We start from the raw sequence: 17,819 nt of genomic DNA, 5'->3' as shown, positions 1-17,819 counted from the left end.
AGGTGGGAGAGATGCTGTGGTGTTTCGCTGTCAGCCTCACAGGCTCCCATCTTCTCCTGGAGACCCTCCTCTGCCCCATTTGCACTGGGCTCCAAAGAGCCTGGGAGCCGAGCTGTGCGGACCTGGTTTAGGCTTCCCACGTGCTGGGAGGGAAATGGCTGGTACCTGCAGCAGTGCTGCTGTCAGCAGAAGGAAATGCAGGCCCAGCAGCTCCTCCTGGCCCAGGGGCTGATTTCTTCCTGTACCTTGTACCTGCAGCTCAGGGCTGCAGTGTCTGCAAGGGCAGGGCTGGATCCTACCTTCCCTGCCAGCAGGGTCTGCTTTGCTTGCCCCTTAGCCTGGAGTGTGACTCGTGAGCGTGGATTGTGTCTCCTGGGGCGGATTCCGAGTGTCCCTGTATCCCCTGGGGCAGGTTCTGAGTATCCCTGTGTCTCCTGGAGTGGGTTCTGAGTGTGATGGTGTCTCCTGGGGCAGGTTCCCAGTGTCCCTGTGTCTCCTGGGGCAGGTTCTGAGTGTCCCTGTGTCTCCTGGGGCAGGTTCTGAGTGTGCCTGTGTCTCCTGGGGCAGGTTCCGATTGTCACTGTGTCTTCTGGAGCAGGTTCTGAGTGTCCCTGTATCCCCTGGGGCAGGTTCTGAGTGTCCCTGTGTCTCCTGGGGCAGGTTCTGAGTGTCCCTGTGTCTCCTGGGGCGGGTTCTGAGTGTCCCTGTGTCTCCTGGGGTGGGTTCTGTGTGTGGCACTGTTTCCCCTGGGGCAGGTTCTGAGTGTCATTGTGTCCCCTGGGGCAGGTTCTGAGTGTCCCTGTGTCCCCTGGGGCAGGTTCTGAGTGTCCCTGTGTCTCCTGGGTCAGGTCCTGAGAGTCCCTGTGTCTCCTGGGGCAGGTTCTGAGTGTCCCTGTGTCCCCTGGGGCAGGTTCTGAGTGTCCCTGTGTCTCCTGGGGCAGGTCCTGAGAGTCCCTGTGTCTCCTGGGTCAGGTCCTGAGAGTCCCTGTGTCTCCTGGGGCAGGTTCCAAGTGTGATGGTGTCTCCTGGGGTGGGTTCCCAGTGTCCCTGTGTCTCCTGGGGTGGGTTCTGTCCCTGTGTCTCCTGGGGCAGGGAGGAGCCCGCAGGGTCGGGCGGCTGTGTCTCAGCCAGGCCGTGCCGGGGTAGCAGTGCCTGCAGGGAGCTGCCTCCTGCCATGGTGGTGCAGAGCAGGGCCTGGGGGCCAATCCTCCTCAGGCAGCAGCCGCTGCTTCCTCCTTGTAGGTGACCTTCAAATGGGTGCCTGCAATGCAGCCGGTGCAGCAGCTCCCCACTCCTGCCCTCTGTCCAGGAGGTTTGGTTTGAGGCTTGGCACAGGAATTTGGGCCTGGTGCCCCTCAGCAGCCCCTGTCCCCACAGTCCCCTCCAGGTGCTGCCAGCTCCTGCAGCCACAGGGCGCCAGGCTATGGGACTGACTGTGCTGCTTGCAGGAAGCAGAACTCAGCCCAGTGGTTCTGCAGTGTCAGGCAGGGCTGATGGCATCTATTGACCCCCAAGCCATTAAACTGCTTGGCTACAGGCCTGAGTGGCCTGGCTGGCTGCAGAGCTGCTCCCTCAGGGCACCTCCAGACCGGCTGCTCTGAGAGAGAGCAGCATCCCCTGTGCCAGAGCTGCCATGGCACTGAGCATGCCTGGCCTGCCGAGGAGACGCAGGAAACGGAGCTTGTGAAATTGGGGAAGGAAGTTGAGTCGTATTTCAAGTTTATTTAAACTCTGCAACCTCCAGTGCTCTGCTGCTCTCGCGGCCGCCCCGCTGCGATGCTCTGTGGCCCTCACCAGAGCCCGTGTGTGGCTGGTGCCTCAGGGAGGGACCCTCATCCTCATATACCCTCGGGGAGGGACTCCCAGCTCTTCCTCAGAGTCCCCCTGCCCTCATCTTCATCTGTCATCTCCTCAGAGTCCCCCTCCCTTCATCTTCATACACCCTTGGGGAGGGACTCCCAGCTCCTCCTCAGAGTCACCTTCTCCTCATCCTCACACACCCTCGGGGTGCTCCAGCCAAGAGGCTGAGCTGGCAGAGGCCTGGTGGTGGGATCAGCTGGGCTCCAGCCCTGCCAGGGTGCTGGCACCTCTGGTGCCCCATGGCTGGGGCTCTCTGCCTGCTGGGATGCCTTCTGTGAGCCCAGAGTGTCTGCTGCCAGCTGGGGTCACTCACTGAGGAAGTGAAGCTGGAGCCCTTCCACATCAGCTCTTCTGGGGTGGGTTTGGGTCCAGTGGAAAGGTGGTGTAAACCCAATTTGTGCCAGTGTCCAGGGGCTCTAGCGGGGAGAGGGAGGGTGCAGCCCTGGTACCTGCTGCCCTCCATGCCCTGCTTCCCTCCATGCCCCGCTGTCCTCCATCCCCTGCTGCCCACCATGCCCTCCCTGCTGCTGTGCCTTGGAGCCCTCTGGTGTGGTCCTGGGGGGCCCTGGCTCCTGCCAGCTTTGGCTGGTGCTGGCCTGGCTTCGCTCAGCTGTTAGAGGCGTGCAGGGAGAGATAAGGCAATCAATTCCACCCCAAGGCACGGGATGTGACTGTCTCCTGGAGGGGGAGGGGAAGGGGGAAGGGGAGCAGCCCATCCTGGTGCTGGGCACAGCACTGGGGCACTCTGTCTGCCATCTGCAGTGCCAGGGCAGCCCTGATCCCCACAGGGAAGGATCTCAGGAAGCTACTCTGTCCTCAGGGTGCTGGGCACAGCCCTGGGGCGCTCTGTCTGCCATCCACAGGGTCAGGGCAGCCCTGATCCCCACAGGGAAAGATCCCAGGAGGCTGCTCCATCCTCAGGGTGTTGGGCTGGCAAACCACCGCTTTGGGCACCCCGGCCCCTTCCTCTCCACCCTCTGCACCTGCTGAGGGCAGCTCAGCCATGGCAGAGGGCCCTGCCCCATCCTGTGGGTGTTTTTCTGCTGGGCTGAAGCCACCCAGACACGCTGCTGCTCTGCTTTCACTTTGGGGCTTTGCAGCCTGCCGTGACTCAGGGCTGTGTGTGTGTTCCCAGAGCAGGGGGACAGCGGCTCCCCAGCCTGGAGGGAGCTTTTGGGGAGCACACCGGGCTCTGGGGGTGCTGAGCCCAGGTGTGGGCTCTGTGCCTGCCTTCAGCCAGGCTCTCGATCGGATTTACAGCAGAAATGTTCAAAGGGGATGGAGATGTGTGAGGGGGGAGCAGGGCTGCACCCCCGGATGTGCCAGCGCCCACAGAAAGCAGCTCAGGCAGGGTTTGGGGCCTGCACACAGCACCCATGCCAGGGGAGTCAGCTGGGCACCCTGCAGCCTCAGCAGAGCCCAGGGCCTCACAAGGATCAGCCCGAGGACGGGGCCAGCTGCTGCCTCAGCACTGAAATTGGAGGCAGGAGAAAATTGCAGATGAAGCCCCAAACAAAGCTGTCAGAAACATGGCCCTGGCCCCCGGGGAGGGAAGGTGATATCCTCTGTGAGGCCGCTGTGAATCACAGAGCCAGGCCTGGCCTGTGCTGTGCTGCTGCTCCTGCTGGGGGTGGGGGTGGCCCCGGTGGTCCCACAGGGCTGTTTCCTGCTGGAGGCTGTCAAAACACCCGATGGCACTGGTTAAACAGCCGGATTTGGGATGTGCTGGATTGTGAGAGCAATGCCACTGGTTAAACAGCCAGATTTGGGATGTGCTGGATTGTGAGGGCACTGGTTAAACAGCCGGATTTGGGATGTGCTGGATTGTGAGAGCAATGCCACTGGTTAAACAGCCAGATTTGGGATGTGTTGGGTTGTGAGGGCACTGGTTAAACAGCTGGCATGTTTGGGATGTGCTGGATTGTGAGGGCACTGGTTGAACAGCTGGCAGATTTGGGATGTGCTGGATTGTGAGGACATCTGCTGCTGGGGTCTGCTGCAGGAGATCAGTCTGCAGGGGCTTCCTCTGCACCCTGGGCAGCTGCTGATGGGTTTTACTGTGGCTTGGTGGAAGGGACAGTGCCTGGCACTTCCTGGCACCCTTCCCTCTCTGGGCAGAGCAGGAGGCAGCCCTGGTGTGTGCTTGTGTCCCCTGCACTGCTGTGGGGTGCAGGTGCCTCCTGGTGCTCGGGATCTGCCCCTCTGCTCTCTCCATGTGGATGCCACACAGTCACTGCCCCCATTGCCAGGGGAGGGCTCAGAGCTGAGCCCCAGCACTGGAGGATTCCCTTTCCCAGCCCTGCAGCTCCTGGGAGCCTGCCATGGGTGGGGAAGATTCCTTGTCACAACCTGCTGTGGTGGAGCCTGGTGCCAAGCTCCCCAGCCTGTGCCCCCTGGGGCTGTGGGCACCTCCCTGCCCGCTGCCCATGCCCAGCTTTGGCAGGGAGATGTTCCCATCCCTGCTCTGCTCTGAGATGCTGGCAGGGAGCTGAACTCCTGCTCCTCCTCTTCCACAGTCCTTCAAGCACTGAGTTCCCTGGCCAATGTTGCATGGCTGGGAAACACAACCCAGCTGGTCCATGGTGCTGTGGTCTCTGCTCATCCTTTATTTCAGGCTGCACCTGCCTGAGGGAGGCATTGGGTCAAAATGTTCTCTGTTCCTTGCCCAGGTGAGGGACTGGGTTTGCTCCTGGATACTTCAGAGCATCCCCTGTCCTGCTGGCCAGTGGCTTGGCATTTATTTATTTCTATTTATTTTTATTTATTTATGTTCTTTATTTATATAAATGATATCTGTTTTTCATTTATTCTATATATAATTATATGTATTTATTTATAGTTATTTTATCAATTTATTTATATTTATTTTATCAATTTATTTCTATTTTATATCAATTGTATATATTAATCAAATTATATATATTCTATATATATATAATATACATATAGAATATATATAATGTGATATAATGTATAATCTATATATTAATCAAATTTTATATATTCTATATATAATTATATGCATTTATTTTTATTTATTTCTTATTTATTTATTTTTATTTATGTAATTTATTTATATATTATATATTTATTATATATATAAATATATATTTATTTCTATTTATTTTTAACCATTTACTTCTTTATATAAATACATATTATCCATATCAATTTATTTATTGATATTTATTTATTTATTTATATCTCCTTATTTGTATTTTGGGGAGGGGCTGGAGAGGCATCTCTTTTGTACCAGTTGCTCCCATGTCTTGTGGGCAGTTTTGCTCTGGTGTTCCTGGTGGGCTCTGGGGCTGCAGAATCTCCTGCCCAGGTCAGGCTGTTGTTTCCCCAGTGGCACTGGGTGCACTGGGAGGCTGCCAGCCCTGGCTCTAGGGCAGCCTTATCTCCAGTATGGGCACACCACAGTGGTGCTGGGCTGAACTGGGACGTGGGGACCTTGCAGGGGCTCCTGGGAAAGGGACAGATCCTGTGGGTGGGATTTGGGAGGCTCAGTGCTGGGCTGCAGAGCTGGGTTAAGGGAGGTGTGTCCATCTGTCCCCATCAGACCTGGGGGTTGCTGTGCTTCACAGGTCAGGCTGATGGCCTGGCAGGGTCTGTTGGTGAGTGATGGTTTCCTTTATCTCCCTATTCATTGCCATACTGCTGCTGAGACTGGTTTGGGGCTGTTCCTGCATGGCTGGAGGGGAGCTGGGGCCCTGCTGGGGCGTGTGTCACGTCATATGTGCTGTCACACGTGTGTTTCCCACCCACTGGGCTTTGGTGACACTGCACCCCTTACAGGTGACTGCTGGCTCTGTTGTGTGCAGACATCCTCGTGCTGCTCCCCTTGGGCTGATCCCAGGCTGGTCTAAGGCACTCACAGGGGTGAAAAGCTGGAGTCTAGGGTGACCCCAGAGTGGATTGGCTCTGCTTCCCTGTCCCCTGCATCCCCTGGGCCCTGCTGGGTGTCCCTGCCAGGGCCTGGGTGTCCCTGCCAGGGCCTGGGTGTCCCTGCCACTGGCTGGGTGTCCCTGCTGATCCCTGCCATGAGGTGGGTGTCCCTGCCATGAGCTGGATGTCCCTGCTGGTCCCTGCCATGGGCTGGGTGTCCCTGCCACGTGCTGGATGTCCCTGCTGGTCCCTGCCATGGGCTGGGTGTCCCTGCCACGTGCTGGGTGTCCCTGCTGCTGTCCCATGCTGTCCCTCAGCCTGCCATGGTCCCAGCACGGAGCAGATGGTGCAGCTCACAGCCCCGTGCTCCTGCCAGAGCTAATGAGCAGCACATGGTGCCTGCCACAGCCTGATTTAAAGGTTTCCCTAAGCCTGGGAAAGTCTGGAGTGGTGGATTAGGGGAGCCCAGGGGGCTGTGGGGTGTGAGGCAGGCTGGCCCTGCACAGGAGCAGGCTGGCTGGTGGTGGGGTGGGGTTCCTTGGGGCATGGATGTAGAGGCATGTCCCCCTTTGGGCTGTGCCCAGTGGGGCTCTGGGTGCACCCAGCTCTGTGGGGTGTCCGGGAGCTCTGTCTTGGCCCAGTGCTGATCCAGTTGTGGTGGCTGTGGCACCCTGCCTTGGCAGGGTTTGTCAGGGCACAGGGGGCTCTGTGCTGTGCTCGCTGCTCTGGGAGGTGCCTGGCTATATCTCTTAATTGGACTGTTTGCTGACCAGACCTGGCAGTCTCCAGGGAGCCTGATTCAATTTTCTCTGATTGCTAAGCCACTTCCCTGCCGTGGTAATTAAATGCTGAACTTTGTCTTGGTTTGTGTCCAATATAACCTGTGAGCAGAGAGGCAGCCCTTGGCAGCCAGCCCTCTCCCTGGTCCCCATGCTCAGGGAGAATGGGGCTGGGAGACCCCTTCCCAGACAAAGGGAATATTCCCCTATGGGATCTGGGCCTGGGCGGCCGCTGGGGAGGGTGGGCAGCCCCATCCATGCCTTGAGGTGTGGGAAAACCTGGAGCACTTTGTTGTGATCCTACCCTGGGGAGCTGCTTGGCCAAGCTGAGAGCCCCACACAGCTGGGTGGGTGGTGCTGGCTCTGTGGTGCCCATGAGATGTCCTGGGAGAGCACTGGAGGATGAGAGAGCTGCTCCTCCTGGCTGCCCTGGTGGGATCACAGGGCAGCAGCACAGCGTGGGCAGCAGCCTTGGGGCAGAGGAGGGTGAAGCTGGGGAGCAGAAAGGACAGCAGGGCTGGGCTGCTGGGCAGCTGCTCCTGCAGCTCTCATTCTGGGGGGCTGGAGGGGGCTGGTGCCCTTGGGAGCAGAGCTGGGGCCGTGGGGGGACTGGGGATGGGAGCAGGGCAAGCACAGGGGTGTGGGGATGGCAGTGGGGTGAGTGCAGGGTCGTGTGGGGAGGGGAAATGGGGTGAATGCAGGGGTGTGGGGTGGGCACAGGTGGTGTGGGAACACAGGCAGGAGCAGAATGAGTGCAGGCAGTGTGGGGAGAGGAGCCAGGTGCTGCCTGGGCTTGCCCAGCCCACCTGTCCTGACAGGCTCACAGGGCTGGGCTGTGCCCCTGGTGGGCTCTGCCAGCACCAGCTCTGCCAGCCCACAGAGGCTGATCTGTGCCTGGGTGAGGGGCAGTGCCTCAGCAGCAGTGCTGTGGGCAGCCTTGCCCCTCTGCAGACGAGGTGGACAAGAGGAGGTGGCTGTGAGCATCTGAGGCCTGGCACAGAGAGGGAAAACCCCATGGAGCTCTTCCACCCATCGCTTTCCAGCTCTCTGGCTCTGCTCCCTGGGCAGCCAGCCCTTCCTGGCTGGGCAGCCTCCTTGGGAGGGAAGAGGAACAGCTCTTTGTAGGGTCTGCAGGCAGCCTGCAGAGAGGTCTTGGAGGGACAGGAGCTCTTTGTGATCCCCCAGTCAGTGAGCAGCTGCCCTACAGCCCCCTGACAGCGCTGGAAATGCTGTAGGGTGTGTGTGCTCAGGCTGCCTGGGAGGTGGAGCAGCCCCTGTGTGGCATGGGTGATCTGGGTGATGGATCTGGGTCCCAGCTGTGTCTCAGCAGGGTGGTGTGGCCTGCTGTGTGCCCACGGGCAGTGTGGTGGGGCGGGGTGGGGCTGTCAGGGCTCTGGCTCTGTGCTGGAGGGCTGTGGGAGTGTGCTGCTGGCTTTGGCAAAGTGCTGGGGGCCAAAGGATGCTCTGAGCCCCTTGGGGCTGCCGTGGTGCTGGGCTGGGAGACAGGAAGCTGAGACAGCTGGGTGAGGAGGACATGAACCCAGCAGTCCACGTCAGCCAAATTCTGCTTTCCCATGCAAAGAGACAGCCTCCCTTGAGAGTGCCGGAGGCTGAGGCTGCCATGGTGTGTGCTGCCCTCACTGGGGATATGGCAGTGCCCAGCTGACCCCATCCCTGTGCCTCTTGTAGGGCTTGAGATGCTGGAATGGGGAGATCCCTCCCAGGAGGGATCAGGGACCCCCAGGCTGACCCTGCCTGTGGAGCTGCCTCAAAGTGCCCACCTGGAGCACTGCACTCCCCAGGGCTGGCACAGGGCAGCAGTGCAGAACAACTCCTGCACCCTTTGTGGCTGGCACAGGGCAGCAGTGCAGAACAGCTCCTGCACTCCCCAGGCTGGCACAGGGCAGCAGTGCAGAACAGCTCCTGGACCCATAAGGGCTGGCACAGGGGAGCAGTGCAGAACAACTCACCCTTTGTGCCTGTCTGAGCTGCTGTGCCTCAGCTCCTGCCCCTCAGTAGCAGGATCCTGTCCCCCCTCCCTGCAGATGCTCGGTGCCCGTGGCAGCCCTGCCATGGAGACAGAGCTAGAGCCTGCCAGCCTGGCAGGGAGGGCAGGGGCAGCACTGGGGACACTCCAGCCGGGCTCCCCTTTGTGTGTGTCCCTGCGTGGCTCGTGCTGATGCCTTTGGATGCTGCTGCTGGATCAGGCTCCTGCTGGGAGCCCGTCATCACCCAGCAGGAGCTGCCGGCTGGGGAGGGGTGTTCTGCACCCCTGCCTGCCCCTCTGTGTGTCCATCCTTCCACCTCCTGCCTGCTGCACTGCCTGCCTGGGAAGGTTTTCTTGGCAGGAGTGTTTGGCTGGGACTGTGCAGCTCTGTCCTGGCTCTCTGTTCCTTGTCACCACCAGGGCAGGGAGCTGAGGGCTTGGTGTGGTCCTGGTCCTGCTGGATTTCTCCTTTGTAGGATTGATGGGGGTTAGCAGGGTTGGGACGGACGGAGACGAGAGATCTCTGCAGCCAGGTCGTGGAACTTGTGGGTTATTGCAAAGGGCCTGGGTGCAGGGCCCTGCTGGGAGCTGCCAGCCACAGCTGGAGCAGGACTGAGAGAAGAGAGGGGGAGAGAGGATGAGAGGGTAAGGGGTAAGAGAGTAAAAGGGTAAGAGCGTAAAAGGCAAGAGCTAAGAGACAAAACAGCAAAGTTCCTGTTACAGTACAATAAGTCTTCTTCTGTGCTGAATATTCTAATTCTCACTAACCAATCTAGTACAAGATACAAATCCTATAGCATTTCCATACAGCCTATAAGAATCATTACATTACCACACTGTGTTACATTTTAAACCCTAAAAACTCCTCTTTGGGCCCCTTCTGCCAAGCTGGCAGGGTCTGCTCTGACCCTTGGAGCTGTCTGCAAGCAGAGGGTGTTGTTCCATCAAAAGGGGATTACCTTCAGCTGGCCACACCATTGTTTTCCAGTTGTTCAGTAACTGAGGTATCTCAAAGCTTGCTTTCATTTCAATCTCCCTTATAGTTTCCATATTCTCAAAATCTTTTGCCAGGCAATCATATTTATAAGGCTTTCCTGTCTCATCTTCCCCAGCACTCCTTCCTGGAGTGGCTGGGCTGAGCCTGGTGTGTCCATATGGGCAGGAGGGAGATGAGCACTGAGCAAGGTGCTGGCCTCAGGACAGGCTGTGTCCTCCCTGTGTCAGTGTTGGGCAGAGGGGGTCACCAGGGGGTCACCAGGGCCAGCATGGGGCTGCCTGGGCACAGCCTGCCAGGGAGAGCTGGGGCTTAGGTCACTCCTGCCAGGCTGGGGGGTGGAAGGCAGCACCCCTCTGCTGAACTGCTGGGTAATTTTGATTGCCACTTTACAGGTAGATTGCTAATTGTCACATAATCTGTGCCATGGGCTCTCAGGAGGGCAGCAAGGCTCTCAGTGGATGTTCCAGTCCTGCACCATGCACCCCAATGCTTTTGGCTCTGCTGTGGCTCCCATTGGCTGGCACAAGCTGTCCTCAGTGCCTCAGGATGGGCACTGCCCTGCTCCTATAGCTGGTACAAGCCAAGTGCCATTGGCCTTCTTGGCCACCTGGGCACACCTGGGCTCATGGCCAGGTGTGGAGCAGGTTGGCTGGCAGGTGAGGGAGCAGCTCCATCGTTCACAGGTTTGACCCTTGTAGCATCACACCCAGTTCTTCTGCACCTGTGAGCAGCCAGCATGTGGCCAGGATCTTTTTTGGTAATGGCAGGGACAAGGAGTGCCAGAACACACTGAGGTGGTGACTTTATGGCCACTGCAGTTGCTCATCTCTGTTGGAGAACGTGAGAAGCTCAGGCAGAGGATGGCAAGCGCTGTGACCTCTGCAGCATCACCAGCTGGGCTTGGGACCAGGGCCAAGGAGAAACCTGGCTGGTGCTGTGGGGCATTGTCATGTTTGGCTGGAAAGCTGCTGGCAGGAAAGGACCTGGGGGATGCTGGTGGCTGACCATGAGCCCAGGTGTGCCCAGGTGGCCAAGAAGGCTGATGGCACTTGGATTGTGCCAGCCACAGGACCAGGGTGGTGCCCATCCCTCTGAGCTGGGCACTGCTGAGGCACCTCCAGCCCTGAGGAGCCCTCACAAGAAGGATATTGAGGGGCTGGAGCATGTCCAGGGAAGGGAATGGAGCTGGGGAAGGGTATGGAGCTCCAGGAGGAGCTGGGGGGGCTCAGCCTGGAGCAAAGGAGGCTCAGGGGGGATCTTGTGGCTCTGCACAACTCCTGACAGGAGGGGATAGCTGGGGGGATGTTGATCTCTGCTCCCAGGGAGCAGGGACAGGACAAGAGGAAATGGCCTCAAGTTGTCCTGGGGAGGTTTAGGTTGGATATTAGGGAAAATTTCCTCCTTGATAGGGTGGTCAGGCACAGGCTGCTCCAGGGCAGTTGCCATCCCCCGAGGGTGTTCAAAAATGTCTGGCTGTGTCACTTGGGGACATGGTTTATGGTGAACATGGCAGAGCTGGGGGAGTGGTTGGGCTTAGAGGATGTTTCCAACCTAAACAATTCAATGATTCTACCCTTGGAGGTGTCATGGTGCCTGGGCATGGCTTGGAACTACACATGAACACCTCCCTGCCCCAGGCAGGGTCTCACATTGCCCAGTCCCAGCCTGGTGGCATTCCTGAGAGGGCAGGGCTGCACCACTGGTGCAGGAGAGCTGGAGCACTTGGACACTGGGCAGCAGCAGGAGCTGCACTGGCCTGGAGAAACCCTCTGAGATGTCTCCTGGTAGCTGCATGAGGCCCCCAAGATGCTTTGTGGTGTCTCTGTGCTTTCCCATGTGAGTTTTGGCAGCTGATGTCCGTCCTTGCCCTCTTGCTGCACTCATCCCACTCACTGCAGAGTCTGTGGTGTTTGTCCACCAGCTGGCAGCAGCTCCCAGGGCCATCCCTGGGTGAGGCTTGGCCAATTGCCTGAGGAGCAGGAGCTCCCTGGGGCATTCCTGCATCTCCAGTGTCCTTCTAGTGCTGGGGAGATGGGACAGGGTGGCATGGGGGAGCTCACTGGGGACTGGCACATGGGCCCTCCCAGCCCCACAGCTCCTGGGGAGAGCCAGGGTGAGGGATGGGTCTCTTGGGAGCTTGGAGCTGGCTGGGCAGTGAGGTTTGGGGAATGGCAGTGGGGCAGCCCATGTTGGTGTGTGCACTGGCGCAGCCCAGCATGGCCAGGCTCAAAGTGGGTTCCTAAATACCCTGTGGAAAATCCATGTGTGCACACCCCTCTAGCACTGCTGGTCCAAACCCCCCTTGCAGGTATTTAAACCCCCTGAGGGGAGTGGAGAGACAAAGAAATGTTTTGCTGAAAACCTGCTCTCATTTTTCCTGAGAGGGGAAAAAAATTCCCAAACGTATTGTGGCTCCAGTTGGTTCCTCTGCCCATTCCCTGGGGCTGCTGTTCATGTCTAGGGCGGGGATGAGGGAAGCACATCATCTTGCTCCAAAAGTAATTAAAGTCAGGGATATTTTTTTTCTGGAGGAGGGTGGAATCCTGGGAAGGCGACAGGAATGAGTCTGGGACTGAGCACATCAGAAGCTGCTTTTTATTGTGGCTGCTGAGCTAAATATATCCACAGAGACACAGCGCAGTTCCCATGTGTCTGCTGCTGCGTGGGGTGAGGGGTGCAGGGTGCTGGGCACTGCCTGTGCCCCAAACACAGCCCAGGGCCCTCCTGGGCCTTAGTGCTGGGTGGGTGAGGATCAGAGACTCGTGCACAAAGCTGTGTCAGGGCAGGTTTGGGTTGGATCTCAGGAAAGGTTCTTCCCCAGAGGGTGCTGCCAGGGACACCCTGTACCCCCAGAAACAGCCCAGGGCCCTCCTGGGCTTTGCTCCTGGGTGGGTGAGGATCAGAGACTCGTGTAAAAGCTGTGTCAGGGCAGGGTCAGGCTGGATATCAGGAAAGGTTCTTCCCCCAGAGGGTGCTGGCACTGCCCAGGGAATGGGCACAGCCCCGAGGCTGCCAGAGCTCCAGGAGTGTTTGGGCAGCGCTGCCAGGGATGCCCAGGGTGGGATTGTTGGAGGGTCTGTGCAGGGCAGGGGATGGACTGGATGGTCCTGGTGGGTCCCTGCCAGCCCAGGAGATTCCTGATTCTGAGTCCCAGTGCACACAGTGGCTGCTCAGGTCTCCATGTGGCTTGCCAGGGATGTGGTTTGAAGGAATTAATAGCTGTGTTTATGGAGCACCCAGGGACAGGAGCTGTGCAGTCATTAGCACTAATGAGAGCTATCTGCACGGCTTTGGCTCCAAACTCCCTTTTCCATGAGTCCCTTGGGAGCCCCCAGCTTCCTGCAGCCGGTGCATCAGCACGGGCAGAGCTGTGCAGCCTTGCAGAGGGGCAGCAGTGTCTGTGAGTCCTGCAGAGGGACAGCAGTGTCTGTGAGTCCTGCAGAGGGGCAGTGTGTGTGCAGAGGGGCAGTGTGTGTGCAGCTCTGCACAGGGGCAGTGTCTGTGAGTCCTGCAGAGGGGCAGTGTGTGTGCAGCCCTGCAGAGGGGCAGTGTCTGTGCACCCCTGCAGAGTCTGTGCAGCCCAGCACAGAGGCAGTGTGTGTGCAGGTCCAGCTCTGCTCCCACATTCCCAGGCAGGGGTTGGGTGCAGTGGGTGGGATGGGATGGGTGGGTCAGGCTCTTCCCAAGCCAGGAGCCGGCTCAGCCTCGCCTGTCCCAGTCCCATCTGTAAGTCCAAGGCTGGGGACAGCTTTTGGGCTGGGTGGTGCTTTGCTTCAAACGGTGAGGACTGTCTTAAGTCTTGTCGTGGTTTTGCATTTTGCATTTCAAGCCTTTGTAGCTGTGGTTTGATGTGTCTGCGTCTGAGCGAGCAGGGCTGTGCTGGCCTGGCTGCCCTGACTCTGCCAGGCTGGGGCTGATCCGGTGCCACAGCCCCTGTCTGTGCCCAGCCCTGCCAGGGGCACTGGGGAGGATGAGCCAGTGCAGCTGTGAGGGGCTGGGGGCAGCTCTGGGTGCAGGCTCTGTGTGCCCAGCCCTGCCTGTCACCTCATTCGTGGAGGTGCCTGGTGGTGGTTTTGGGATGTGTCACATCCTGGAGGTGTCTGCTGGTGTTTCTGGGAGTGTCACCCCCTGTCCTCAGCTGCAAACAGGTCAGGGTTATGGCTGGCTGCAGGAGCTGAAGCATCCCCTGCCCTGTATGCTCTGTGCTACAGGCAGAGCTGCTGTCTGTCCCCTGCCTGCATGAGCCACATTTCCAGCAGCGGTTGTAGGATGTCCTGAGCTGGAAGAGACCCACAGGGTTCACTGACTCCAACTCCTGGTCATGTGCAGGACACCCCAGCAATCCCACCCTGGGCATCCCTGAGAGCATTGTCCAAACACTCCTGGAGCTCTGGCAGCCTCAGGGCCATGCCCAGCACCCCTGGGGGAGGAACCTTTTTCTAATACCTAGCCTTGGTACAGCTCCAGCTGTTGCTTTGGGTCCTGTCACTGTCACAGAGAGCAGAGATCAGAGCTGCTCCTTGTGAGGAAGCTGCAGACCTCAATAGGTCTGACCTCAGGCTGCTTTTGTCCAGTCTGAACAAGCCACGTGACCTCAGCTGCTTCTCCTATGGTTCCTCAAGGCCCTTCACCATTTTTATGCCCCCCTCTGGCCACTCCCTGATACCTTTCTGTCCTTCCTATACTGTGGTGCCCCAAACTGCACCCAGCACTCCAGGTGAGGCTGCAGCAGTGCAGAGCAGTGGGGAGCAGTCTTTTCCCCCTGGTTATGCTACATTAGACACACTCTGGGACATGGCTCAGAGGATGGGCTGTGCTCTCATCCTCAGGGCCACACTGCTGTCCCCCAAGCCTGTGCTGCCCTCACCCTGCTTCTCTTCCCATAGGATCCGTCCTCAGCTGCCCAAAGAGAAGATAGAAGGATGTCACATCTGTACCTCAGTGACACCTGGCGAGCCCCAGGTGCTGCTGGGCAAGGACAAGGCCTTCACCTACGACTTTGTCTTTGACCTGGACACGTGGCAGGAGAGGATCTACACCACGTGCATGGGGAAGCTCATCGAGGGCTGCTTCGAGGGCTACAATGCCACTGTGCTGGCCTACGGGCAGGTATGGGCTGTGCCCTCAGCCCTGGGCTCTCCAGGGAGGCTGGGAGGGCACCTGGGGAGGCTGAGGAAGGTGGAGGGTGTGGAGTATTGATATATCATCAATATTGCTGGATGGGACGTGCCTGAGCTTGTCTGGCCTTGCTACTGAACCAAGCAGTGGCACTGTAGTGTTTCACCCCACAGACACTTTTGGCTGGCTGGCTGTGTGGTGTTTCACCCCACAGACACTTTGGGCTGGCTGGGTGTGTGGTGTTTCACCCCACAGACACTTTTGGCTGGCTGGGTGTGTGGTGTTTCACCCCACAGACACTTTGGGCTGGCTGGTGTGTGGTGTTTCACCCCACAGACACTTTGGGCTGGCTGGGTGCTGCTCTGGGCACTGCACACAAGTCCAGGCGTGCAGGAGCTCTGGTGGTGCTGGGATGGAGCTTTCCCACATAACAGGGGCTGCTCCTCAGGTTTCCCTCTGTGGAGAAGCTTTAAGGCGATGGTGAAGGAAAGGAGTCGGTTCTGATGGAGGGTTTGGATCCAGAGCTTTATTCTGGCCCACAGGCCTCTGAATGCAGCACCAGCTCCAACAGAACTCCCTGAGCCCGTGGTTGCTGTTCCTCTGAACCCCGGGGAGAGGGGCAGGGAAGGGGCAGGGAGCCACCAAGCAGGGACAGGAGGGGAGGGACAAAGGGACAAAGGACACCTGGATGGCCCAATGCCCCCCAGGGGTAGAGGGCATCCTTTGAATCTGCCCAATCACTCAGTGCCCTTCTGGAATTCCAGGACTGACAGACAGTGCTGGGCAGGGGTCAGGGAGGGGAAAGGAGACGTGATTGATACACCTGGGAGGGAATTTTCAAGGGAGGGACCCAGAGTTCTGAGGTAAACCCTGAAATCACAACACAACAGGGAAGGATCTCACCCAGGTGAGGATCTCACACAGGAACCTGCAATCCTGGGGTGGCCCAGCCCTGTGCACTGAGATGTGGGTGCAAGAGTGACACTGAATGGTGGCAGCAGGGGGACAGATGGACAGGGGTGTCCCTCCAGCCCAGGCTGAGAGGGACTGCAGAGTGGGGATATGGATGGAGTCAGCTCTGGAGCAGCAGGGCTTTCCTGCTTGTTCAGCCTCTGAAAGTGACATGGAAATTAGGAAAAGTGAAGTTACTAAGATAATAGTGGATGATGAGACAGAACTTATACCCTGTAAGGAGGTGAGATCCTGGGTGTGGAGAGAACAGAGTTGTCCCTGCTTGGGTGAGAGCTGGGGGCAAGGGTGGCCTTGGGTGGCAGGAGGGGGTGGCAGGGCTGGGAGTGTGGAGCTGATGTGTCACTGAGGGTCACAGTGGCATTTGGGGAGCCTGAAGTAGCAGAGGGAGAATGTGGGGTGTATTTTGGGCAGAGTTGAGCTGGGAGGGCCCAGACAGCTCCTCTCATTGTCTCTGCACAGACTGGAGCAGGGAAGACCTACACCATGGGCACTGGCTTTGACATGAGCATCTCTGAGGAGGAGCAGGGCATCATCCCCCGGGCCATCAGCCACCTCTTCAGCGGCATCGAGGAGCGGCGGCGGGCGGCGCAGAGCCAGGGCCTGGCAGCGCCCGAGTTCAAAGTCAGCGCCCAGTTCCTGGAGGTGAGAGGGCAATGGCAGCTCTGGGGGACACCATGGCCCTGCCCTGTCCTTGCTGCTGTGCCTTGGGGGCAGGGGTGGCCTTGGGTGGGAGGAGGGGGTGGCAGGGCTGGGAGTGTAGGGCTAATGTGTCACTGGGGGTCACAGTGGCTCAGCACCCAGTTCCTGGAGGTGAGAGGGTAATGGCAGCTCTGGGGGACACCATGGCCCTGTCCTGCCCTTGCTGCTGTGCCTTAGGCTCCTCCAGATCTCCTGGCAGAGCTGGACCCTGTGACAGGCATGGGACTGTGTGCTGCTGCAGTGGGGACTCGAAGCACCTGCATGGCTACAAAGTGGGTGGAGGGAGCTCCCACCATGGGGAGGGGTCTTGTGCCTTGTTCCTTGGGGATCCAGGGGCTCTGGGCTGTCTTACCCCTGTTTGAGGTCAAGGATAACCCACTGCCTTGGGCCAGAGTTCCCAGTGAAACAGAAGGAGAAGAAAGTGCCTCCCTTCGGGGTGGTTTGGGGAAGGACTGGGCTATTTTCCATGTCCTTTGTTCCATCTCTGACCTTGAGAATGCATCTTCTCCTGCCTCTGCCCAGGCTTCTCCTGTTCAAAACCTCTTTCATTAATTGCTTCATTCCCTGGAGAAGTTTGTCCTGGGGAGCACATGGACCTTGTGTGTTGGCAGCATTTTTCCTGGGAGTTGCTCCTGGGCTGAAAAAGCAAAGAGGTGCAAGTGGGAACTGTTTTAAGGCCTCAGTGAGAAAGCACAGGGTGGTGCTGACCAAAGCTGAGCTCCCAAGCAAGCTTCATCTGGTTGAGATTGAGGTTTTGAGAGGAGATGGGCAGGGAGGGACCCTGTGCTGTGATCTTGCCTCCTGGTGGCTTTGTTGGCCATCACATCTGGGTGTCTTCACATGTCGGTGGCTTGGAGAGGGCCCAAAGTTGCTTCCTTCCCAGTTATGTGTCCATCTGCAGAGCCCCTGTGGTGCTGTTGTGTCCTCCCATTCCCACCACTTGGCCTGTCCAAGCTCCTGGTTTTCTGCCCAATTGTGCTCAGTTTGTGGGGCTTCTCTTGAGGAATCCTTTGTGCTGGGGTGGAAATGGGGACAGTTTCCTGCCTGCCCTGAAGTCCTGCATGGCTAAAGCAGCACATGGCCACGTCAGGCACTGGTCACCAGCCCTGCTGTCCTGGCAGGGGCACAGGACTTGTTCTGGCTGATCCCTGTCTTGTGACTTTGCTGCTGGGAGCAGGTTCTGGGAGCAGGTTTAAACCCTTGAGGAGCCTGGTGGCACCAGGGGCAGCCAGGGATGGATTAGTCTGATCCCTTGTGCTGGCCAGGAACCTTCAATCCTGGGGTGACCCAGCCCTGTGCACTGGGATGTGGGTGCAAGAGTGACACTGAATGGTGGCAGCAGGGGACAGATGGGCAGGGGTGTCCGTCCAGCCCAGGCTGAGAGGGGCTGCAGAGTGAGGATATGGATGGAGTCAGCTCTGGGGCAGCAGGGTTTCCTGCTTGTTCAGCACTCCCTGGTCCCCCTTAATCCCTTTACACCTGACAGAGAGGACCTTGAGCTGTGATGAGGGTGGGG

At 58.4% G+C, this 17,819-nt stretch overlaps 1 protein-coding gene across 1 annotated transcript in view; it reads left to right on the top strand.

Moving 5' to 3' along the window:
• The window catches only part of KIF21B (kinesin family member 21B), a 55,419-nt gene that overhangs the window by 2,496 nt on the left and 35,104 nt on the right, over positions 1-17,819 (top strand). The window contains 2 exon segments of the mRNA XM_030965682.1: positions 14,402-14,623; positions 16,064-16,246. Coding sequence (XP_030821542.1) covers positions 14,402-14,623; positions 16,064-16,246 — 405 coding nt within the window.

This window comes from Camarhynchus parvulus, chromosome 26, assembly GCF_901933205.1.
Source record: "Camarhynchus parvulus chromosome 26, STF_HiC, whole genome shotgun sequence".
Classification (NCBI taxonomy): Eukaryota; Metazoa; Chordata; class Aves; order Passeriformes; family Thraupidae; genus Camarhynchus; species Camarhynchus parvulus.
This window is presented reverse-complemented; position numbering and strand designations above follow the sequence as displayed.